This window comes from Manihot esculenta, chromosome 9, assembly GCF_001659605.2.
Source record: "Manihot esculenta cultivar AM560-2 chromosome 9, M.esculenta_v8, whole genome shotgun sequence".
NCBI classification, from domain to species: domain Eukaryota; kingdom Viridiplantae; phylum Streptophyta; class Magnoliopsida; order Malpighiales; family Euphorbiaceae; genus Manihot; species Manihot esculenta.
Window position 1 is genome coordinate 27683381 of NC_035169.2, and position 20506 is coordinate 27703886.

Here is a 20506-nt window from a genome sequence, read left to right on the forward strand (position 1 = left end):
TTAATCCCATACATGATCAACAATATATATAAAAATTTAAAACTTTTCTTTTCATGAACATCAACCAAACTCAACCTGTGCATAAACATTAACATAACATTGATCCCTCTGTGGGATCTCATCAGTGTCCCCAATGGGTGACACAACATATGCTGAGTTGGTTTACATAAATGGCATAAAATAACCAAGATCATGTATTAAAGGGATTACAACATCTATGGTCAAGCACATCTCTAAACATCCATAAACATCATTACATAATTATACTGTACTTAAGACATTACATTACAATCCGATCATGTCCATTGCTAGCTATTACATAAACATGACTTCTTTACTCTATCCGGACTCCCGCTCTATACTGTACCTGCAAGCCTGGGGGTAAAGGGAGAGGGGTGAGCTAAAAGCCCAGTGAGTAGAGCTAGTAAAACACAGTAACACTATGCTCAAATGGAATGCATCATAACACAAACAATTCACATAAGGGTTGGGTGAACTTGTCACCAATTAGTCCAAGCTAACATAGTGCCAGGCCGTAGCATGGGGTCCTGGTCTTCCTGTCATACATACATTACTTACCATTATTCCAGGGCCTCCTCTGGGCTCTTGGCCTTCGAGTCCACAATCGTGCCAGGCCGTAGAATGGGGTCCTAGTCTTTCATTTCCGTGCCAGGCCGTAGAATGGGGTCCTGGTCCTCCTGTCATGGACTAATTGGGTCATCCAACATTCACCCACATCAACAACAATCGATGCAATGCGGCATATTCGTGATTTCTAATGCAATCATCCTATTGCATAATCATGATGCATGAAACATGATAAAACGTTTAATTTAAAAGATTAAGTTTAGTTCCACTCACCTCTGGCTGACTCTGACAACACCGAAGCAGCTGAACTCACTGCTGGGGTCCTCGGTTCCTCGGGTCCGAACCTACACAGGTGGACTCAAATGAGGGACCAAACATGCTAGAACATAACTCTAAACTACTCCCCAAAAACCCCCTAAAACATCCTGAAAATATCACATAGAGATATGCATGAAATGGCTGAACAGGGCACTTTCGGCGGCACCATCGGCGGCCGAAAGTCCTGGACAGATCCGAAAGTCAGGCACTTTCGGCGGCACCTTCGGCGGCCGAAAGTCCCAGACAGAGACGAAAGTCTCTTTTCGGGGGCAACTTCGGCAGCCGAATGCTGCCTCCACAAAGGGGGTTCGGCGGCCGAAACTCCCTTCGGCGGCCGAACCTGGTTTCTGCCAGAAGGGCAGAAACTTGGTTCACATGAACCCCTTGCCTCCCATTTCCTCAAATCATGCATAAATCTCAACTAAAACATGCATACAAGTTCCTAGGGGTCTCAAACTATCATATACCCCAACTACAACACTTCAAACACAAAAAAAATCAACATACATTGCTCAAATCATCAATATAACCCATAAACTCAACATATAACCTAACATGCATTTCTACCCATAGATCTTGCATAAAACTTACTTAAAACATATAAGGAGCTTAAGATCGGCTCTTACCTCTTGAAGATCGAGAGGGAGACGACCTAAACTTGGAGATCCACGAAAATGAGCTCCTGAGTTCCCAAAGCTCCAAAACTTGTTTCAAAAGCTTAAATCTTCCAAACCAAGTGAAAACAAGTGAAAATCTTGAAAGATTTAGAGGAAGAACATCAAAAATGGGTGAGGGACGGCGGAAAGCTCACCTTGGCCGAAAATGGGGAAAAGCTCGCCCGTTTTCGGCTAAGGGACCCTTTTATAGTGGCTGGCCAGACCACGTTCGGGGGCCGAATGTGCCTCCGCATCCATGCAATGTTCGGCGGCCGAACTTGACTTTCGGCGGCCGAACCTGGACTTCCCTCACTCATGCTTTCGGGGGCCTAACGTGCCTCCAAAACACATGCATGTTCGGCGGCCGAACTTGACTTTCGGCGGCCGAACCTGGGTTTTCCTCCAATGTTATTTTCATGCAAAAACTCATTTTATTTAATACTTAAAAATCATAAAACACATTAAAACATTTTTATAAAACACAGTTCTACCCTTCTAGAGGTCTCCGACATCCGAGATTCCACCGGACGGTAGGAATTCCGATACCGGAGTCTAGCCGGGTATTACAATCTGAGCCTGAACTCGAGCCACCGCCAAATCCCAGACCGGATTTCAACTTGTTCCAAAACTTATTCTTCTTCGGCTTCCTGGTGGTGTTATCCCACCTCTTCTTACCTGAGCTCTGAGAAGAGAAACCTGATCCTCCTCTGCCTGGGGTCTTAACCCCTGAAGACTGGGTCACTGATTGCTTCACTGACCCCTCAACTATAGCACTTGCTTCCATGCTTCGAGCCATATCCACCACAGTGTGGAAACTTTCTCTCTCAGCTGACTGAATCAGTGAGGAGTACCTGGAATGCAGCTTCATAACATACCTCTTGGCTTTCTTCGTATCTGTATCTAGAGCTTGCCCTGAAAAAGGCAATAGCTCCAAGAATTTATCAGTGAACTCCTCTACACCCATGTGCTCTGACTGCCTCAATTGCTCAAACTCAATCATCTTCAGTTCTCTGGAACTGTCTGGAAAAGCCCATCCAGCGAACTCATTCGCAAATTCTTCCCATGTCATACCATCTAGTCTCGGGTCCACATAACACTTGAACCATTCCCATGCCTTCTTGCACTTTAAAGTGAACCCTGCCATCTGAATGGCCCTGCTGTCACTTGCCCCTAGCTCATCAGTTATTGTCTTCACCACTCTCAGATACTCAAAGGGGTCATCCCCTGACTTGTACTTGGGAGCATCCAGCTTGAGGTAATCTGTCATCTTTACCTTGCTCCCATCAGCTGAGCTAGGTCTAGGAGGTTGAGTAACTGGGGCTGCTGGTTCTGTAGGTGGTGGAGGTGGAGGTGTAGCATTCCCCGAGGTGGGGTTTGCCGGGTTTGGATAGAAGGGTGAGGGTGGATAAGCTGGGTACTGTGCGTAAGGTGGATAGAAAGGTGGATAGGGCATGTAGGTAGGGTAGGGGTTAAAGCTGGAGTAATCCGACGTACCTCCCATCGGATACCCTGAACCCTGTGGGAAGGGTGGATAATGGGGTGGAAAACCGTACCCCGAGGCCTGAACGCCTCCCTGAGACTCCCCTGTCCCTTCTTCCTCCATGCTCACATCCAGGTTCCCATCCCTCCTCTGATCCTCTTCCATAACCTCCCTCACATCTGAAGAACTTCCTCCTCTATCTGTCCCCCTTCTGCTAGCATCAAAAGACCTTCTAGGGTCCCTTGACACTCTTTCTCTGTTGGCTCTACAAGACATTGCCCTAGGCAATGTAGGAGGACGGGCGCTCGTGCCCTCATCCTCAGGTGGCACTCCAGTCAATCGTGCAGATCGACGAGTTCCTCTCATCCTGTTTTTCTGAAAAAATAGTACACATCATACAAACATTAGCATCATATGGTTCATGTGGACACACATGAACCCTCATCACATATACATCATATTCATATCATAGCATCAATGCACATGTATATAATCATGGCATTTCACATCATCATACAAGACAGGACTCCACACCCTATCCTAGTGGACATGATCTTCCTATTGTGTTTGACCTTCTATAACATCTATGAGCTCGACACTCTAGGTCCGATCCTATGAACCTAGGGCTCTGATACCATTCTGTAACGACCCGAAAATCGGACCGCTACCGGCGCTAGGATCCAGATCGGCTTAAGGCTGCCGGGACCCGTAGCAAGCCTGACATATAACCTGTAAACCTGTATAATCCCATACATGATCAACATGCATAAAAAATTTAAACTTTTCTTTCATTCGTTTCTCATACACCAACTCAACCTGTGCATGCACTAAAACATACATACATATCATACATTACACCTAGGGGTCTCAAACTAGCATATACCCCAACTACAACACTTCAAACACACAAAAATCAACATACATTGTTCATCAATACATCAAAACCCATAAACTCATCAACAAGCCTAAACATGCATTTCTACCCATAAAACAACTTAATGCTTGTTTAAAACACATAACAAAGGTGGATCCGAGCTTACCTCTTGAAGAAACGAGAGGAAAGGCGATCCTAACTTGGAGATGGAGAGATTGAGCTCTTTGAACCTCCAAGTACCCAAAACTTGCTCTTTACTCACAGATCTTCAAAACAGAAGTTAAAACCCGTGAAAATCATGGAAGATCTAAGGAAAACACTCAAGATCGAGGTAGGGGTGGCGGAGACTCACCTTGGCCGTCAACGGGGGAGAAAATGCTCGCCCGTGCGGACCTAAGGGACCCTTTTATAGGTGGCTGGCCAGGCCACGTTCGGGGGCCGAAAGTGCCTCCGTATGCATGCCATGTTCGGCGGCCGAACTTGACTTTCGGCGGCCGAACCTGAACTTCCCTCACTCATGCTTTCGGGGGCCTAACGTGCCTCCAAAACGCATGCATGTTCGGCGGCCGAACTTGACCTTCGGCGGCCGAACCTGGGTTTTCCTCCAAAGACTTTTCATGCAAAAACTCATTTAATTTTCATACTTAAAACCATGAAATACCTTAAAACATTTTATGAAAACATGTTTCTACCCTACTAGAGGCTTCCGACATCCGAGATTCCACCGGACGGTAGGAATTCCGATACTGGAGTCTAGCCGGGTATTACATAGAGCTTCATAAGGAACCATCCCTATGCTAGCGTGATGACTGTTATTGTAGGCAAACTCCACCAAAGGTAGATGCTACCTCCAAGAACCGCCAAGTCTAACACACACATTCTCAACATATCTTCAATAGTTTGGATGGTCCTCTCTGACTGACCGTTTGTCTGTAGATGGAAAGCAGTGCTGAAATCCAATCTTGTGCCCATAGCAGTTTGCAGACTCCGCCAAAACCTGGAGGTGAACTGTGGTCCTCTATCTGATACTATCGACACTGGAACTCCATGCAACCTCAAAATCTCTTCCACATACACCTGCGCTAACTTATCCATAGAATAGTTACTCCTGACTGAAATGAAGTGAGCAGATTTAGTCAGTCTATCCACAATCACCCAGATGGAGTCTAGCCTGTTGGACGTCGCCGGTAACCCCACTACAAAATCCATAGCTATGTTCTCCCATTTCCATTCTGCAATCAGCAGTGGGTTAAGCATTCCAGCCGGCTTCTGGTGCTCTAGCTTCACCCTTTGACATATCTCGCAGGCTGACACAAACTGTGCCACTTCCCTCTTCATCGCTGGCCACCAATACACCCTTCTCAGATCTTGATACATTTTAGTGGCTCCAGGGTGAACGCTATATCTCGCACTATGAGCTTCCCTCATAATGTCTTCCTTTAAACTGCTGTCATCTGGTACACATAATCTCTTCCCATGATGAAGAATCCCCTCACTGTCAAATCTGAACTCTGCACTGTTTCCAGACTGAATAGTCCTGGCAATCTTCACTAACTCAGGGTCTTCGTACTGTTTCAGAGCCACTTGCTCTAGAAACACAGGTGTAACTCTCATCTGTGCAATTAAAGCACCTGTACCAGATAACTCTAACTGTAACCCCTCCTCCATGAGCCTGTAAAAGTCCTTCACCACCGGCCTTCTCTCTGCTGTAATGTGGGATAAACTGCCAAGTGACTTCCTGCTTAAGGCATCAGCTACTACATTAGCCTTACCCGGATGATACTGGATCTTGCAATCATAATCACTGAGCAATTCTACCCACCGTCTCTGCTTCAAGTTCAGCTCTCTCTGACTCAAGATGTGCTGCAGGCTCTTATGATCCGTGTAGATCTCACACTTTACCCCATAGAGGTAATGCCTCCACATCTTAAGTGCAAAAATAACAGCTGCCATCTCCAGATCGTGTGTCGGATAGTTCAGCTCGTGCTTCTTCAGCTGTCTAGAAGCATAAGCTATCACTCTGTCATTCTGCATCAACACACAACCTAATCCCACTCGGGGTGCATCACAGAACACTGTGAAATCTTCATCACTGATCGACAGAGCTAACACCGGTACTGAAGTCAACCGTCTCTTCAACTCTTCAAAACTCTAATCACAGTCCTCAGACCATACGAACTTCTGATTCTTTCTGGTCAGTCTGGTCATAGGAGCAGCTATCTTTGAGAAGTCCTGAACGAACCTCCGATAGTAGCCTGCCAAACCCAGAAAACTCTTGATATCAGTCACTGTATTGGGTGTAGGCCATTTGGCTACTGCCTCTACCTTTTTGGGGTCTACTGCTATTCCTTCATCTGATACTACATGTCCCAAAAAGGAAATGCTCCTCAGCCAGAACTCACACTTGGAGAACTTGGCATACAAGCCATGCTCTCTCAAGGTCTGTAGAACTATCCGCAGATGCTGGGCATGCTCCTCTGCAATCCTGGAGTACACCAACATATCATCTATAAAGACGATCACAAAACGATCCAGGTACTCCCTAAAAACTCTGTTCATGAGGTCCATGAATGCTGCAGGGGCGTTAGTCAACCCGAACGGCATTACTAGGAACTCATAATGCCCATATCTGGTCCTGAAAGCGGTCTTGGATACCTCCTCTTCCCTGATCTTCAACTGGTGGTATCCGGATCTCAGATCTATCTTAGAGAAACAACCTGCTCCTGCCAGCTAGTCGAATAGATCATCGATCCTGGGTAAAGGATACTTGTTTTTGGTAGTGACTTTGTTCAACTGCCTGTAGTCGATACAAAGTCTAAGAGATCCATCCTTCTTTTTGACAAAGAGTACTGGAGCACCCCAGGGTGAGGTACTCGGGCGGATGAAACCCTTGTCTACCAATTCCTGTAACTGCTCTTTCAACTCTCTCAGCTCTGCTGGTGCCATCCTGTAGGGAGGAATAGAGATCGGTCTGGTACCAGGCATCAATTCGATCTCGAACTCTATTTCCCTATCAGGTGGTAGTCCTGGAAGCTCTTCGGGAAACACATCTGGGAACTCCCTAACAACTGGTACTGAGTACTGAGGATGGTTCCCTAACCTGACTGTCTAGCTCCCTCACATGAGCTAGGAACCCCTGACAACCCCTCCTCAACAACCGACGAGCCTGAAGGGTTGATATCAAACCCCTAGGTGTCCCCCTCCTATCTCCTCTGAAGACACACTCTGATCCATCCTGGTCTCTGAAACTAACTACCTTGTCCCTGCAATTCAAGGTAGCATTATACGTAGATAACCAATCCATCCCTAGAATGACATCAAAATCTGTCAACTCTAGAACCACAAGGTCAGCTGGAAGGTATCTACTCTCTATGCACACTGGACTGAACCGACAGACTGACTCTGCCAAAGATGGGTCACACTTGGGTCCACTAACCCAAAGAGGACACTCTAACTCGGAGACCATCATACCCAACCTCTCTGCGGCTCTAGAAGCAATGAAAGAGTGAGAAGCACCGGGGTCCATCAAAGCATACACCTCTGAACACTCAATGATGAGATTACCTGACACCACTGTGTTCGAAGTGTCTGCCTCCTACTATGTCATGGTGAAAATCCGTGCTGGGGCTGACGGAACTGCACCTCGGGAACCCATCCCTGATGAAGAGGCTGCCCCTCTTCCTCTACCTCTGCCACTGCTTGGTGGTACGGCTGAAGCTGCTGGCTGTGCTACACTGCCTAAGGTCATCTGCTGGGATGGTGTAACCAAAGTCGCCTGAGGACATTCCCGTGCATAATGTCCCTCCTGCCCACATCTATAGCAGGCTGTAGATCCCAACAGACAAGCTCCCCTGTGCGGTCTTCCACACCTCTTGCAAACTGGATTATCTGTGCCAGAGCTGGAGCCGCTACCCATTCCCAGACTCGACTTAATCCTGTTCCAGAACTTGCCCCTTTTTCCTCTGAGTTTATCCCATCTCTTCTTGCTCACACTTGCCATACTCTGTGAGGAGGAAACTGGTTTAGTACCAGAAGACTGTGCCTTTGGTTGCTTGACTGATCCCTGTATTATGGCATTGGCCTCCATTTTCCTAGCAGCATCCACAATGGAGTGGAAACTCTCTTTTTCTACTGGAAGGATCAAGGAGAAATACCTGGGATGAAGTCTTGTGGCATATCTCCTTGCCTTCTTCTGATCAGTATCATACGCCTGACCCACGTATGGTAACAATTTCAGGAACTTATCTGTATATTCATCGACGCTCATCTCCTCAGTCTGTCTCAACTGCTCAAACTCTACAACCTTTAGCTCCCTGGAACTGTCAGGGAAAGCCCACCCAGCAAATTCGTTAGCGAACTCTTCCCATGTCATGCTGTCTATTCTGGGGTCCACATAGTTCTTGAACCATTCTCTAGCTTTCTTGCACTTTAATGTGAACCCTGCCATCTCAATGGCTCTGCTATCATCTGCTCCCAACTCACTTGTTATCATTCTGACTGCACTGAGATACTCAAAGGGATCATCTCTCGAGTTGAATTTAGGAGCATCCAACTTTAAGTACTCAGTCATCTTCACCTTGTTTCCCCCTGAAGAACTGGGTTGCTGTGCTTCCACAACAGGGGCTACTGGTTCAGGTGGTGGTGGTGGAGGTACTGTTTCTCTTGATTCAGGATGTGCTGGACTTGGATGAAGAGGTGGGGGTGGATACATGTGATATGGTGGATAGAAGGAAGGATAGGGCATATATGGCATGTAAGGTGGATATGGGGCGAAGCTGGAGTAATACGACGTGCCTCCCATCGGATACCCTGGGCCCTGTGGATAGGGTGGATAGCCAAACCCCGAGGCCTGTGCGCCTCCCTGGGACTCCCCTATACCTTCTTTAGACCTTCCCACACCCATACTTTCATCTCTACTCTGATCACCCTCCATAGCAACTCTCTTCTTCTGACCTTCCCCCTCTACCTACTCCTCTTCTGCTCTCATCAGAAGACCTTCTAGAGTCTCGTGACGTTCCTTCCCTGCTTGACCTGTGAGATCTTGCCCTTGGCAATGCAGGTGGACTAGCAGCTATACCCTCACTTTCAGGTGGGACTCCAGTCAATCTTGCGGATCGACGAGTTCCTCACATCTTAACTCTCTGGAAAACAACACATAACAGAGCACATAAGCGCACATCACAGATAAATAATGCACATGCATGAATCATGGCATTCCACATCAACATATAGACAAGACTAAACATCCTATCCTAGTGGACACGTTTTCCTATTGTGCTTGACCAACTATAACCTCTATGAGCCCAACGCTACCTATATAGGTCCGACCATGTGAACCTAGGGCTCTGATACCAATCTGTAACAGCCCGGAAACCGAACTGCTACCGGCGCTAGGATCCAGATCGGCTTAAGGCCGCCGGAACCCGTAGCAAGCCTGCTGTGAACTCTGTGTACCTGTGAAATCCCATACATGATCATACATTTTCTGTCAAACCATTAAAACGTTTCTTAACTCCAAGGCTTAACCTGTGCATGCACTATTTCTGTTCTATCTTATCCCCTACTAGAGCTCATCATTACTTTAGGCGGATATAACTCATAATGTTAAGCCTGGTTTTCTCATATACATAACAATAAAATCATTTTCATAAACAGATCATGTGTATACAACAAGGGATTACTATAACTGATCAAGCACAAGTCTATACATCTTATTACACAATTACAATCTCTTTACAAGTACATGTCCACACTAGCTATTACATAACTCTTCTTCTTCCATACCCTGCTGGACTCCCTCTGGACTCTGAACCTGCAAGACTGGGGTTAGGGGAGAGGGATGAGCTATACAAGCCCAATAAGCATAACTATAAAACATGATTTAAAACATGGTCTCATGGAATGCATCACATCACAAACATTTCATCTCAGGGATAGACATGACCACCAAAACTCCCAATGTAAGGATGCCTGGCCCAGCCAGGTCTTACAACCTCAGTATGCCTGGCCTAGCCAGGTCTTACAAACTCTGCCTGCCTGGCCTAGCCAGGTCTTACTATCTCTGCTGCCTGGCCCAGCCAGGTCTTACCACAGATGGCTGCCTGGGCCGGCCAGGTCTTATAACAGAACTAGGGCTATTGGGGTCGCCTTGGTCCATCTACCTCATCATATTCATCGTATTATGCAATGCGCCATATTCGTGAAACTAATGCAATCAACCTACTATAATCATTATGATGCATGAAACATGCTCAAAGCATTTTAGTTCTGAAAATAAAGTTCCACTCACCTCTGGCTGACTCTGCACTGACTCTGTAGGTTCTGATGCAGTACTCACTGCTGACTTCCCTGATTCCTCTGGTCTGTACCTACACAGGTGGACTCAAATGAGGGACCAAACTAACTCAAGAACATCTCTAAGAAACTCCCTAAAAACCCTCTAAAAGATCCTAAAACAATCACATAAAACATGCAAAAGAAGGCTGGACAGGGCACTTTCGGCGGCAGGTTCGGCGGCCGAAACCCCCCTCCAGAGACTAAACTCATGCATGTTCGGCGGCACCTTCGGCAGCCGAAAGTCTCGTCCAGAGACGAAACTCAACCTTCGGTAGCACTTTCGGCGGCCGAACCTTGCCTCCAGAGACGAAAGTCCAAATTTTCGGAGGCAAGCTTTGGCATCCAAAACTGCCTCCACAAGGGGTTCGGCGGCCAAACCTTCCTTCGGCGGCCGAACCTGACTTTCCCCGTTGGGCAGAAACCTGCTCTGTTTCATGCAAAACTCACCCAAAACTTACCCAACATGCATATCAACTACTCCCAACTAGCACATACCATATAGAATGCCATAAGAGGTCCAAAACTATCTTAAAACCTCAAACAAACATATCAAACAACACTTAACCAAACTTATACACAACAATCTCCAAAAAACCTCACCTAAACCTAATCATGCATACTATCCATACAACTCCCATAAAACCTTCAAAAATCAAGAAAGGAAGTTCAGGATCTTCACTTACCTCTTCCAACCAAGAGAATAAACGATCCTAACGTGGAGATATGGGAAAATCCTCTCTCAAAATCTCCAAGCTTCCAAACTTTGCTCTTTTGCTCAAAACCCTCAAAACCTTCAAAAACACATCAAAACTCTTCAAAACCTTAAAAGATTTGAGCAAACTCATGAAAGTCAACTAGGGAAGGTTTTGAACTCACCTCTGGCTGAAGATGGAAGTAAAATATCATCCTTCCACCGACTTGGCGCCCTTTTATAGGTGGCTGGCCAGACCACCTTCGGCGGCCAAACGTGAATCCGAAACCACGCAAGGTTCGGCGGCCGAAACTCACTTTCGGCGGCCGAACTTGCCATTTTCTCCCTTGGTTCTTTTCTTTCAAAAACTCACTTTCCTTTATACTTAAAACCTTAAAACAAGTAAAAATACGATAGAAAACATATGTATTACCATTCTAGGGAATTCCGACACCCGATATTCCATCGGACTACAGGAATTCCGATGCCGGACTCTAGCCGGGTATTACAAGGGTCATCAATATATTTTTCACCATGGCAAACACAAATATTCAATTTAAAAGGCAATTCCCAAAAATGAATACAACTCACTGCAATTGATTCAACTTAGGTTTAAAGACTCATCACATCAATGGGGTCATAGAAAGAAAGCTCATCCAACGTAGTCTATGAAATTGAGTAAAGCAAATCAAAACAAAAAGAAAAACTGTGGTTACATGTATGTGTTATTGAAAGAAAAAATAACAAAAATGAAAAATTTCATCTAAAGCAAGTAAACTAAAAAGTTAAAGCAAAAATAAACTTAAAGGTAAAATTCTGAAGTATGCACCCCCACACCTAAATCATGCATTGTCCTCAATGTATAGAAAATATTAAAATGCAAAAGAAACTGAGTACTCCCCTAGTGTGGTGTGCATGGTGTGATCCACTTAATTAAGGCTCAAGTAATTGGGGAAGGGAAAAGTATCCCAACTGCATTGAGTAAAAAGTGTAGCACTCCTTTTGATTTGGTCATAGCCCATCCTATTCTTTTCATGTACTCATGAGGCAACATAATTAGCCTCTCCTCTTTCAGGTGAGGTGTGCCTTTAGCCATTATGTTTGCATTTTTTAGATGATTGGGTAGCACTTTGAATTCCAATTCATGTTTCTCCATGTGTAGTTGCAATTTGGTACTGAATTCAGGCAAAACAAATTCTACCTTATCTGGAGGTTTGGGCAAGCATTGATCCGCATGGTCCTTTGGTTTAGGTGCTTGGAATACCATTTGTTCCTTGTGAGCATGGGCTGGTCGCATTGGATCTATGGCTGGATTGGTTTCTGGTTTCTCTTTCTGCGCATGACTTACCTGAAAGGGATGACTGTCCTATGCATACATATATATATATAGACAATAATGCATAGTATCTCATACTAACATATGAGAAAATAATAAAATATAGTCATTTAAATCTAATTTAAAGACTAAAAGAAAATAATTTTAAAATTTATTTTCTTATTTATTTTTTTAATTTAAAATTTTCAAGGGCAAAATTGTAATTACAGCAATTCCAACATTCGTTGAGCCAGCACTCTGTGACCATGTGATTCCCTGACAAGGAATGGCAAGCCAGCAAAGACCACCGGCTCATTCGCGCCCAGCCTTGGTAGGCTATCAAGCAAATTCGGGTCACCTTTAATGCCCCACTTTCTGGGTTCACGATGACTGTTCATCGTGAATCCAGTTATAGATTCCAAATCTCAAATTCCTTTTTTTTATCAAAAATTAAAATTATCTAAATGATCCAATCATTCATCCATAATTATCATGCCATTCTAATAAACATATATCGCATATATAGTATCAATCATGGCATAATTAATTTAAACGAAAAACACAGGTAGGCTCTGATACCACTGTTGGGAAATCCCGAGATTATTGCAACCCAGTTGCACAGCGGAAATATAAAATCTCTGTTGATTTCCTTTCCCAGAATCCGAGTGTTTCGTTTAATTCACGAGAAAGATTTGAGACTAACCTACTAATCTCGTTGAGAAGATACAATGTTGGACTGATAGTGCTGCCTTTTCAAATGAACTCCCTTTATGGTATCCACACCAACGTCTTCTATCCTTCTAGAGTGCTAGCTCTCTCAAAGATGGATAGATTATGTGCTCCACAATCTGCAATCTTTTAGACTGAGTTTTCTCAAAATCACGTACCTTCCACAATTCGTAGAAGGGGTATTTATATGTTTCAGTCTTTTGTTTTTCCACAAATTCTTTTCCTAAAAGGAGTTGTGTTTTTCCCACAACTCCTTTTCCTAAAAGGAGTTGTGTTCATAACCAACTATCACAATCTCGCAGATACTCAAATATTTTATGTGATAGAATCGTTTATCTGTAACAGTCACAGATAGATTGCAGATCTTTTAAATATTATTATCTCATAATAATAAATGATTAATAATAATAACTCTTTATTATTATTAATTATATTAATAATTAATATTAATAATAATAACACTTATTATTATTAAATATTAATAATAATAACACTTTATTATTATTAATTATATTAATGATTAATAATAATAACACTTTATTATTATTAATTATATTAATGGGCTTTGGGCTTTTAATCCATTAATATGACATAGCACATCAACAACGTTCTTTTGTGTGTGACCCAATAGGCTCACATTAATTGGCAATAGGCCTAGTCCCACAAGGCCCATAAGTCATAAGTGACCTCTAGCAAGACATTATGACTACCCAACTAATATGAGGATCAACAGTCCAATAAAGCCTAATAAATAAAACATGAATTAATCTCTTTGTCACACGATATCTAGGTTGAACATAAGTCATGGTCAATGTCAAACTTACAATGTTCAAACTTATGATTTCTCGATCTCTAAGTAGACTGATAAATTCAAATGATATTGATCACACTATCAATTCATTTGAGCACGGCCATGCATTTCTCAGTCTCACTTATCGAGGGGCCCAGAAGATATCTCTCTCAAAGAGAGGGACAAATCCTATCTTGATTGTTCACTTTCCTCTACATAATTTCTATTATGCTCAATCATAACCTTTATGATTGTCCGATTAAAGACAATGTTTGGTTATGTCAAAACATAACAGTCCTTATGTTGGAAACTATGACAATCTCAAGTCAAAGGATTAAGACATAACTACTTTGAGATTCACTTATGACAATGACCCATGTAGTGATCTCAATGCGGGTCCATCCAATACTTTGTTCTCTAACAAGTAATTATGATTATTGAATTATATCAACATATACATAATCATCTCATGATTATCAATCAATAATCATACCAGTTATATTTTATTATTATCAACATAATAATAAGTAATCAGGGATGATAATCATTATTATGTAACATGCAAATAAATAATAATGTATTGTCCATGGAATAAATGCAATAAAAAGGTGAGATCACTACATGGGTCATTATTATTTGTATTGTCCATGGACATAACTACTTTATCATTATTATTTGTTTGCATGTTACATAATAATGATTATCATCCCTTGTTACTTATTATTATGTTGATAATAATAAAATATAACTGGTATGATTATTGATTGATAATCATGAGATGATTATGTATATGTTGATATAATTCAATAATCATAAATACTTGTTAGAGAACAAAGTATTTGATGGACCCGCATTGAGATCACTACATGGGTCATTGTCATAAGTGAATCTCAAAGTAGTTATGTCTTAATCCTTTGACTTGAGATTATCATAGTTTCCAACATAAGGACTGTTATGTTTTGACATAACCAAACGTTGTCTTTAATCGGACAATCATAAAGGTTATGATTGAGCATGATAGAAATTTTGTAGAGGATAATGAACAATCAAGATAGGATTTGTCCCTCTCTTTGAGAGAGATATCTTCTGGACCCCTCGATAAGTGAGATTGAGAAATGCATGGCCGTGCTCAAATGAATTGATAGTGTGATCAATATCATTTGAATTTATCAGTCTACTTAGAGATCGAGAAATCATAAGTTCATTATAAGTTTGACATTGACCATGACTTATGTTCAAACTAGATATCATCTGACAAAGGGATTAATACATGTTCTATTTAATAGGCTTTATCGGACTATTGATCCTCTTATTAGTTGGGTAGTTATAATGCCTTGCTAGAGGCCACTTATGTCTTATAGGCCTTGTTGGACTGTGTAACGACCCGGGAACCGGACCGCTACCGGCGCTAGAATCCAGATCGACTTAAGGTCGCCGGGACCCGTAGCAAGCCAAACATAAATCCTGTGAACCTTTCAAATCCCATACATGATCATACATATCCATAAACATGAAACCTTTTTCTTTTCTTTTACCAAGCTCAACCTGTGCAGCATAGGTTGAGCTTGGTAAAAGAAAAGAAAAAGGTTTCATGTTTATGGATATGTATGATCATGTATGGGATTTGAAAGGTTCACAGGATTTATGTTTGGCTGGCTACGGGTCCCGGCGACCTTAAGTCGATCTGGATTCTAGCGCCGGTAGTGGTCCGGTTCCCGGGTCATTACACAGTGGTATCAGAGCCCTAGGTTCATATGGTTGGACCTATAGTGTGTCGGGCTCATAGATGTCATAGAAGGTCAAGCACAATAGGAAAGATCATGTCCACTAGGATAGGATGTGGAGTCCTGTCTTGTATGATGATGTGAAATGCCATGATGATATGCATGTGCATTAATGATATGTTTGTATGTGATGCGGGTTCATGTGTTCCCACATGAACCATATGATGCTAATGTTTGTTTGTTATGTGTTGTTTTTTAGAAAACAGGATGAGAGGAACTCGTCGATCTGCGCGATTGACTGGAGTACCACCTCAGGACGAGGGCACTGATGCCCGTCCTCCTGCATTGCCTAGGGCAATGTCAAGTAGGTACAGCAGAGAAAGAGCAGTAAGAGACCCTAGAAGGTCTTTGGATCTGGGTAGAAGCAGATCAGTGAGGGGAACAGTTCAGGGAGGAATGTCAGAGGATATGGGGGATGATATGGATGTGGAGCAGAGGAGGGATGGCAGTCTTGGAGTTAGCATGTCAGAAGAGGGTATGGGAGAGTCTCAGGGAGGCACTCAGGCCTCAGGGTTTGTCCAACCACCCCACTACCCACCTTTCTCACAAAATCCCAGGTATTCGATGGGAGGTACATCGAATTACCCTAGCTTTACCCCATATCCCACACACATGCCATACCCACCTTACTACCCACCATATACACAGTACCTAATGTATCCACCCCCACCTTACTATCCAAATCCAGCAAACCCTACCTCAGAGAATGTTGCACCTCCACCCCCATCAGCAGAACCCACAATTCTAGAAACCCAAATACCTAAGCCTAGCTCATCTGGTGGGAGCAAGGTCAAGATGACCAACTACATGAAGCTGGGTGCTCCCCAGTATGAAACCGGTGATGACCCGTTTGTGTACCTTGAGAGGGTCAGAACGATTACAGATGAGATAGGAGCTGATGACAGCAGAGCCATTCAGATGGCTGGGTTCACACTCAAATGCAAAAAGGCCCGTGAGTGGTTTAAAAATTATGTGAACCCGAGGGTGGACAGCATGACCTGGGAAGAGTTTGCAAATGAGTTTGCAGGATGGGCTTTCCCTGAAAGCTCTAGGGAGATGAAGATGGTGGAGTTCGAGCAGTTAAGACAGACAGAGGAGATGAGTGTAGATGAGTACACAGACAGATTCTTGGAGCTGTTGCCGTTTGCTGGGCAGAATTTTGATACAGATTAGAAAAAGTCAAGGAGATATATCATGAGGCTTCATTCCAGGTATTCCTCCTTGATCCAGTCAGCAGAGAGGGAGAGTTTCCATGCCATAGTGGATATGGCCCGGAGAATGGAGGCTAGTGCAATCATCGAGGGGAAGGTCAAACAGTCAGTGGCACAGTCTCCTGGTTCTAAGACCCCAGGCTCTTCTTCACTGAGTGCAGCAGCTTCAGGTAGTAAAAAGTGGGACAGAGGCCCTATAAAGTCTAAGAAGAACAAGTTCTGGAGCAAGATCAAGTCAGGTCTGGGATTAGGAGGTGGCTCAAGCTCTAGTGCGGATAATGCAGTATGTGCAAGGTGTGGTAATCCACACAAGGGAGTCTGCCGGGCTGGGACAGCAGCCTGCTTCAGATGCGGGCAAGAGGGACACATGGCTCAAGAGTGTCCTAGAACAGTACCTATGGCTCAGTCCCAGCAGACAGCTTCTGGCAGTGTAGCTCAGCCAGTAGCTCCAGCCGCGACTCAGGCCAGTGGCAGAGGTAGAGGGAGAGGGGCAGCCTCTTCTTCAGCGGGTTTCAGAGGTGAAGGTCCATCAGCTCCAGCACGGATCTTCACAATGACACAGCAGGAGGCAAATGCATCTAACACCGTGGTGGCAGGTAACTTAGTCATTAGTTGTTCATATGTGTATGCCTTGATGGACCCTGGTGCATCTCATTCTTTTATTGCTCCGAGAGCCGTTGAGAGGTTGGGGTTGATGATCTCTGGGTTAGAGTGTCCTCTCTAGGTCAGTGGACCCAAGTGTGATCCATCAGTGACAGAGTCAGTCTGCCAGTGTAGTCCAGTGTTTATTGAGGGAAGATGCTTGTTCGCCGACCTGGTGGTTCTAGATTTGACAGATTTTGACGTCATTCTAGGGATGGACTGGTTATCTACCCATGGTGCTACCTTGGACTGTAGGGACAAGGTAGTCAGGTTCAGAGGTCAAGATGGGTCAGAGGTTGTCTTCAGGGGAGACAGGAGGGGTACACCTAGAGGTCTAATATCAGCTCTTCAGGCTCGTAGGTTGCTTAGGAGGGGATGTCAGGGGTATTTGGCTCATGTGAGAGAGCTTAACAGTTAGGTTAGAGAGCCCACCTCAGTGCCAGTGGTCAGAGAGTTTTTAGATGTCTTCCCAGACGAGCTGCCAGGTTTATCACCTGCTAGGGAGATAGAGTTCGAGATAGAACTGGTGCCTGGAACCCGACCGATCTCTATCCCTCCCTACAGGATGGCACCAGCAGAATTGAAAGAGTTGAAGGAGCAGTTGCAAGAGCTGGTAGACAAGGGTTTCATCCGACCGAGTACCTCACCTTGGGGTGCTCCAGTTTTGTTTGTGAGAAAGAAGGATGGATCCCTTAGACTTTGTATCGACTACAGGCAGTTGAACAAAGTCACTACCAAGAATAGGTACCATTTGCCAAGGATCGATGATCTATTCGACCAGCTAGCAGGAGCGGGTTGTTTCTCCAAAATAGATCTGAGGTCCGGGTATCATCAGCTGAGGATCAGGGAAGAGGATGTGCCAAAGACGGCTTTCCGGACCAGATATGGGCATTTTGAGTTCTTTGTGATGCCGTTCGGGTTAACCAATGCCCCTGCAGCATTCATGGATCTCATGAACAGAGTGTTTAGCCAGTACCTGGATCACTTTGTTATTGTCTTCATAGATGACATCCTAGTGTATTCCAGGAATGCAGAGGAGCATGCCCATCATTTGAGGTTGGTTCTGCAGACCTTGAGGGAACATAGCTTGTATGCCAAGTTCTCCAAATGTGAGTTCTGGCTAAGGAGCATTTCATTCTTGGGGCATGTTGTGTCAGAAAATGGAATAGAGGTGGACCCCAAGAAGGTAGAAGCTGTGGCTAACTGGCCTAGACCCACTTCAGTAACAAAGATCAGGAGTTTCTTGGGTTTGGCAGGTTACTACAGGAGATTCGTCCAGGACTTCTCCAAGATTGCAGCTCCTCTGACCAGATTAACCAGGAAGAATCAGAAGTTGTGTGGACCGACTAGTGCGAAGAGAGTTTTGAAGAGCTTAAGAAGAGGTTAACGTCAGCACCAGAGTTGGCTTTGCCAGCTAGCAATGAGGATTTCACAGTGTTCTGTGATGCATCCCGAGTGGGATTGGGTTGTGTGTTAATGCAGAATGAAAGGGTGATTGCTTATGCTTCTAGGCAGCTGAAGAAGCATGAGTTGAATTACCCTACACATGACTTGGAGATGGCATCCGTTATCTTTGCACTCAAGATGTGGAGGCATTACCTTTACAGTGTTAAATGTGAGATCTTCACAGATCATAAAAGCCTGCAGTACATCCTGAGTCAAAGAGATTTGAACTTGAGACAGAGAAGATGGGTAGAGCTGCTGAGTGATTATGATTGCAAGATTTAGTACCATCCGGGTAAGGCGAATGTTGTGGCAGATGCCCTAAGCTGGAAATCACTAGGCAGTTTATCCCACACCACGGCTGAGAGGAGACCGGTGGTGAAAGAGTTTTACAAGCTCATTGATGAAGGTCTACAGTTGGAGTTGTCTAGTACAGGTGCTTTAGTTGCCCAGATGAGAGTGGCACCCGTGTTTCTAGAGCAAGTGGCTCAGAAACAGCATGAGGACCCAGAGTTAGTGAAGATTGCCAGGGCTGTTCAGTCGAGCAAAGATAGTGAGTTCAGATTTGACAACAAGGGGATCCTCCGCTATGGGAGCCGATTGTGTGTACCAGATGACATCAGTTTAAAGGGAGACATTATGAGAGAAGCTCATAATGCCAGATACAGTGTTCACCCTGGAGCCACCAAAATGTACCAGGATTTGAAAAGAGTCTATTGGTGGCCAGCTATGAAGAGGGAAGTGGCACAGTTTGTGTCAGCCTGCGAAGTGTGTCAGAGGGTGAAGCTGGAACATCAGAAGCCGGTTGGAATGCTTAACCCACTACCTATTCCAGAGTGAAAATGGGAGAATATAGCTATGGACTTCGTGGTGGGGTTACCGGCAGCATCCAACAGATTAGACTCCATATGGGTGATTGTGGACAGACTCACCAAATCTGCTCACTTCATCCCTGTCAGGAGCAACTACTATGTGGATAAGTTAGCGCAGGTGTATGTGGATGAAGTGGTAAGATTGCATGGGGTTCCTGTTTCGATAGTGTCTGATAGAGGGCCCCAGTTCACCTTCAGGTTTTGGCGGAGTCTACAGAATGCTATGGGTACCAGGTTGGATTTCAGTACTGCCTTCCATCCACAGACGGACAGACAATCAGAGAGGACCATCCAGACAATAGAGGATATGCTCTGTAATACCCGGCTAGAATCCGGCACCGGAATTCCTGTTGTCTGGTGGAATCCGGGGTGTTGGAATTCTATAGAAGGGTAGGATTTATGTTTTTCTAAAGTATTATGATGTGATTTAAGGTTTTAAGTTGCATTGCGTTAAGTTTCAAAGAGAAAATAGTCATGGAGACTTTTGCCAAGTTCGGCCGCCGAAGGTTAAGTTCGGCCACCGAAAGTGCCCAATGTTCGGCTTCCGAAGTTCAGATTCGGCCCCCGAATGTTGCATGGTTTTGCATGCGATTCGGCAGCCGAAGCTGAGTTGGCTAGCCAGCTTTTGTGCAATCCTTCGTCAGCATTTTGGACAGGTGTTATGTCCAAATTGTTTCCAGAAGCTTGGCCACGTCTCCCATGATTTATCTGCAGAGTTTGAGCAGCTCATGCAGGAGTTTGTTAGTTACCAAAGGTTTTGAAGGTTTTGAAGCAAAA

The 20506-nt window shown here is 44.3% G+C and overlaps 1 protein-coding gene across 1 annotated transcript in view; it reads right to left on the reverse strand.

Moving 5' to 3' along the window:
- Positions 1 to 12482: 12482 nt before the first annotated feature.
- Positions 12483 to 20506, reverse strand: part of LOC110623279 (exopolygalacturonase) — a 92327-nt gene continuing 84303 nt past the window's right edge. The window contains exon 5 of the mRNA XM_021768200.2: positions 12483 to 12648. Coding sequence (XP_021623892.2) covers positions 12483 to 12648 — 166 coding nt within the window. The remainder of the gene's footprint in view (positions 12649 to 20506) is intronic.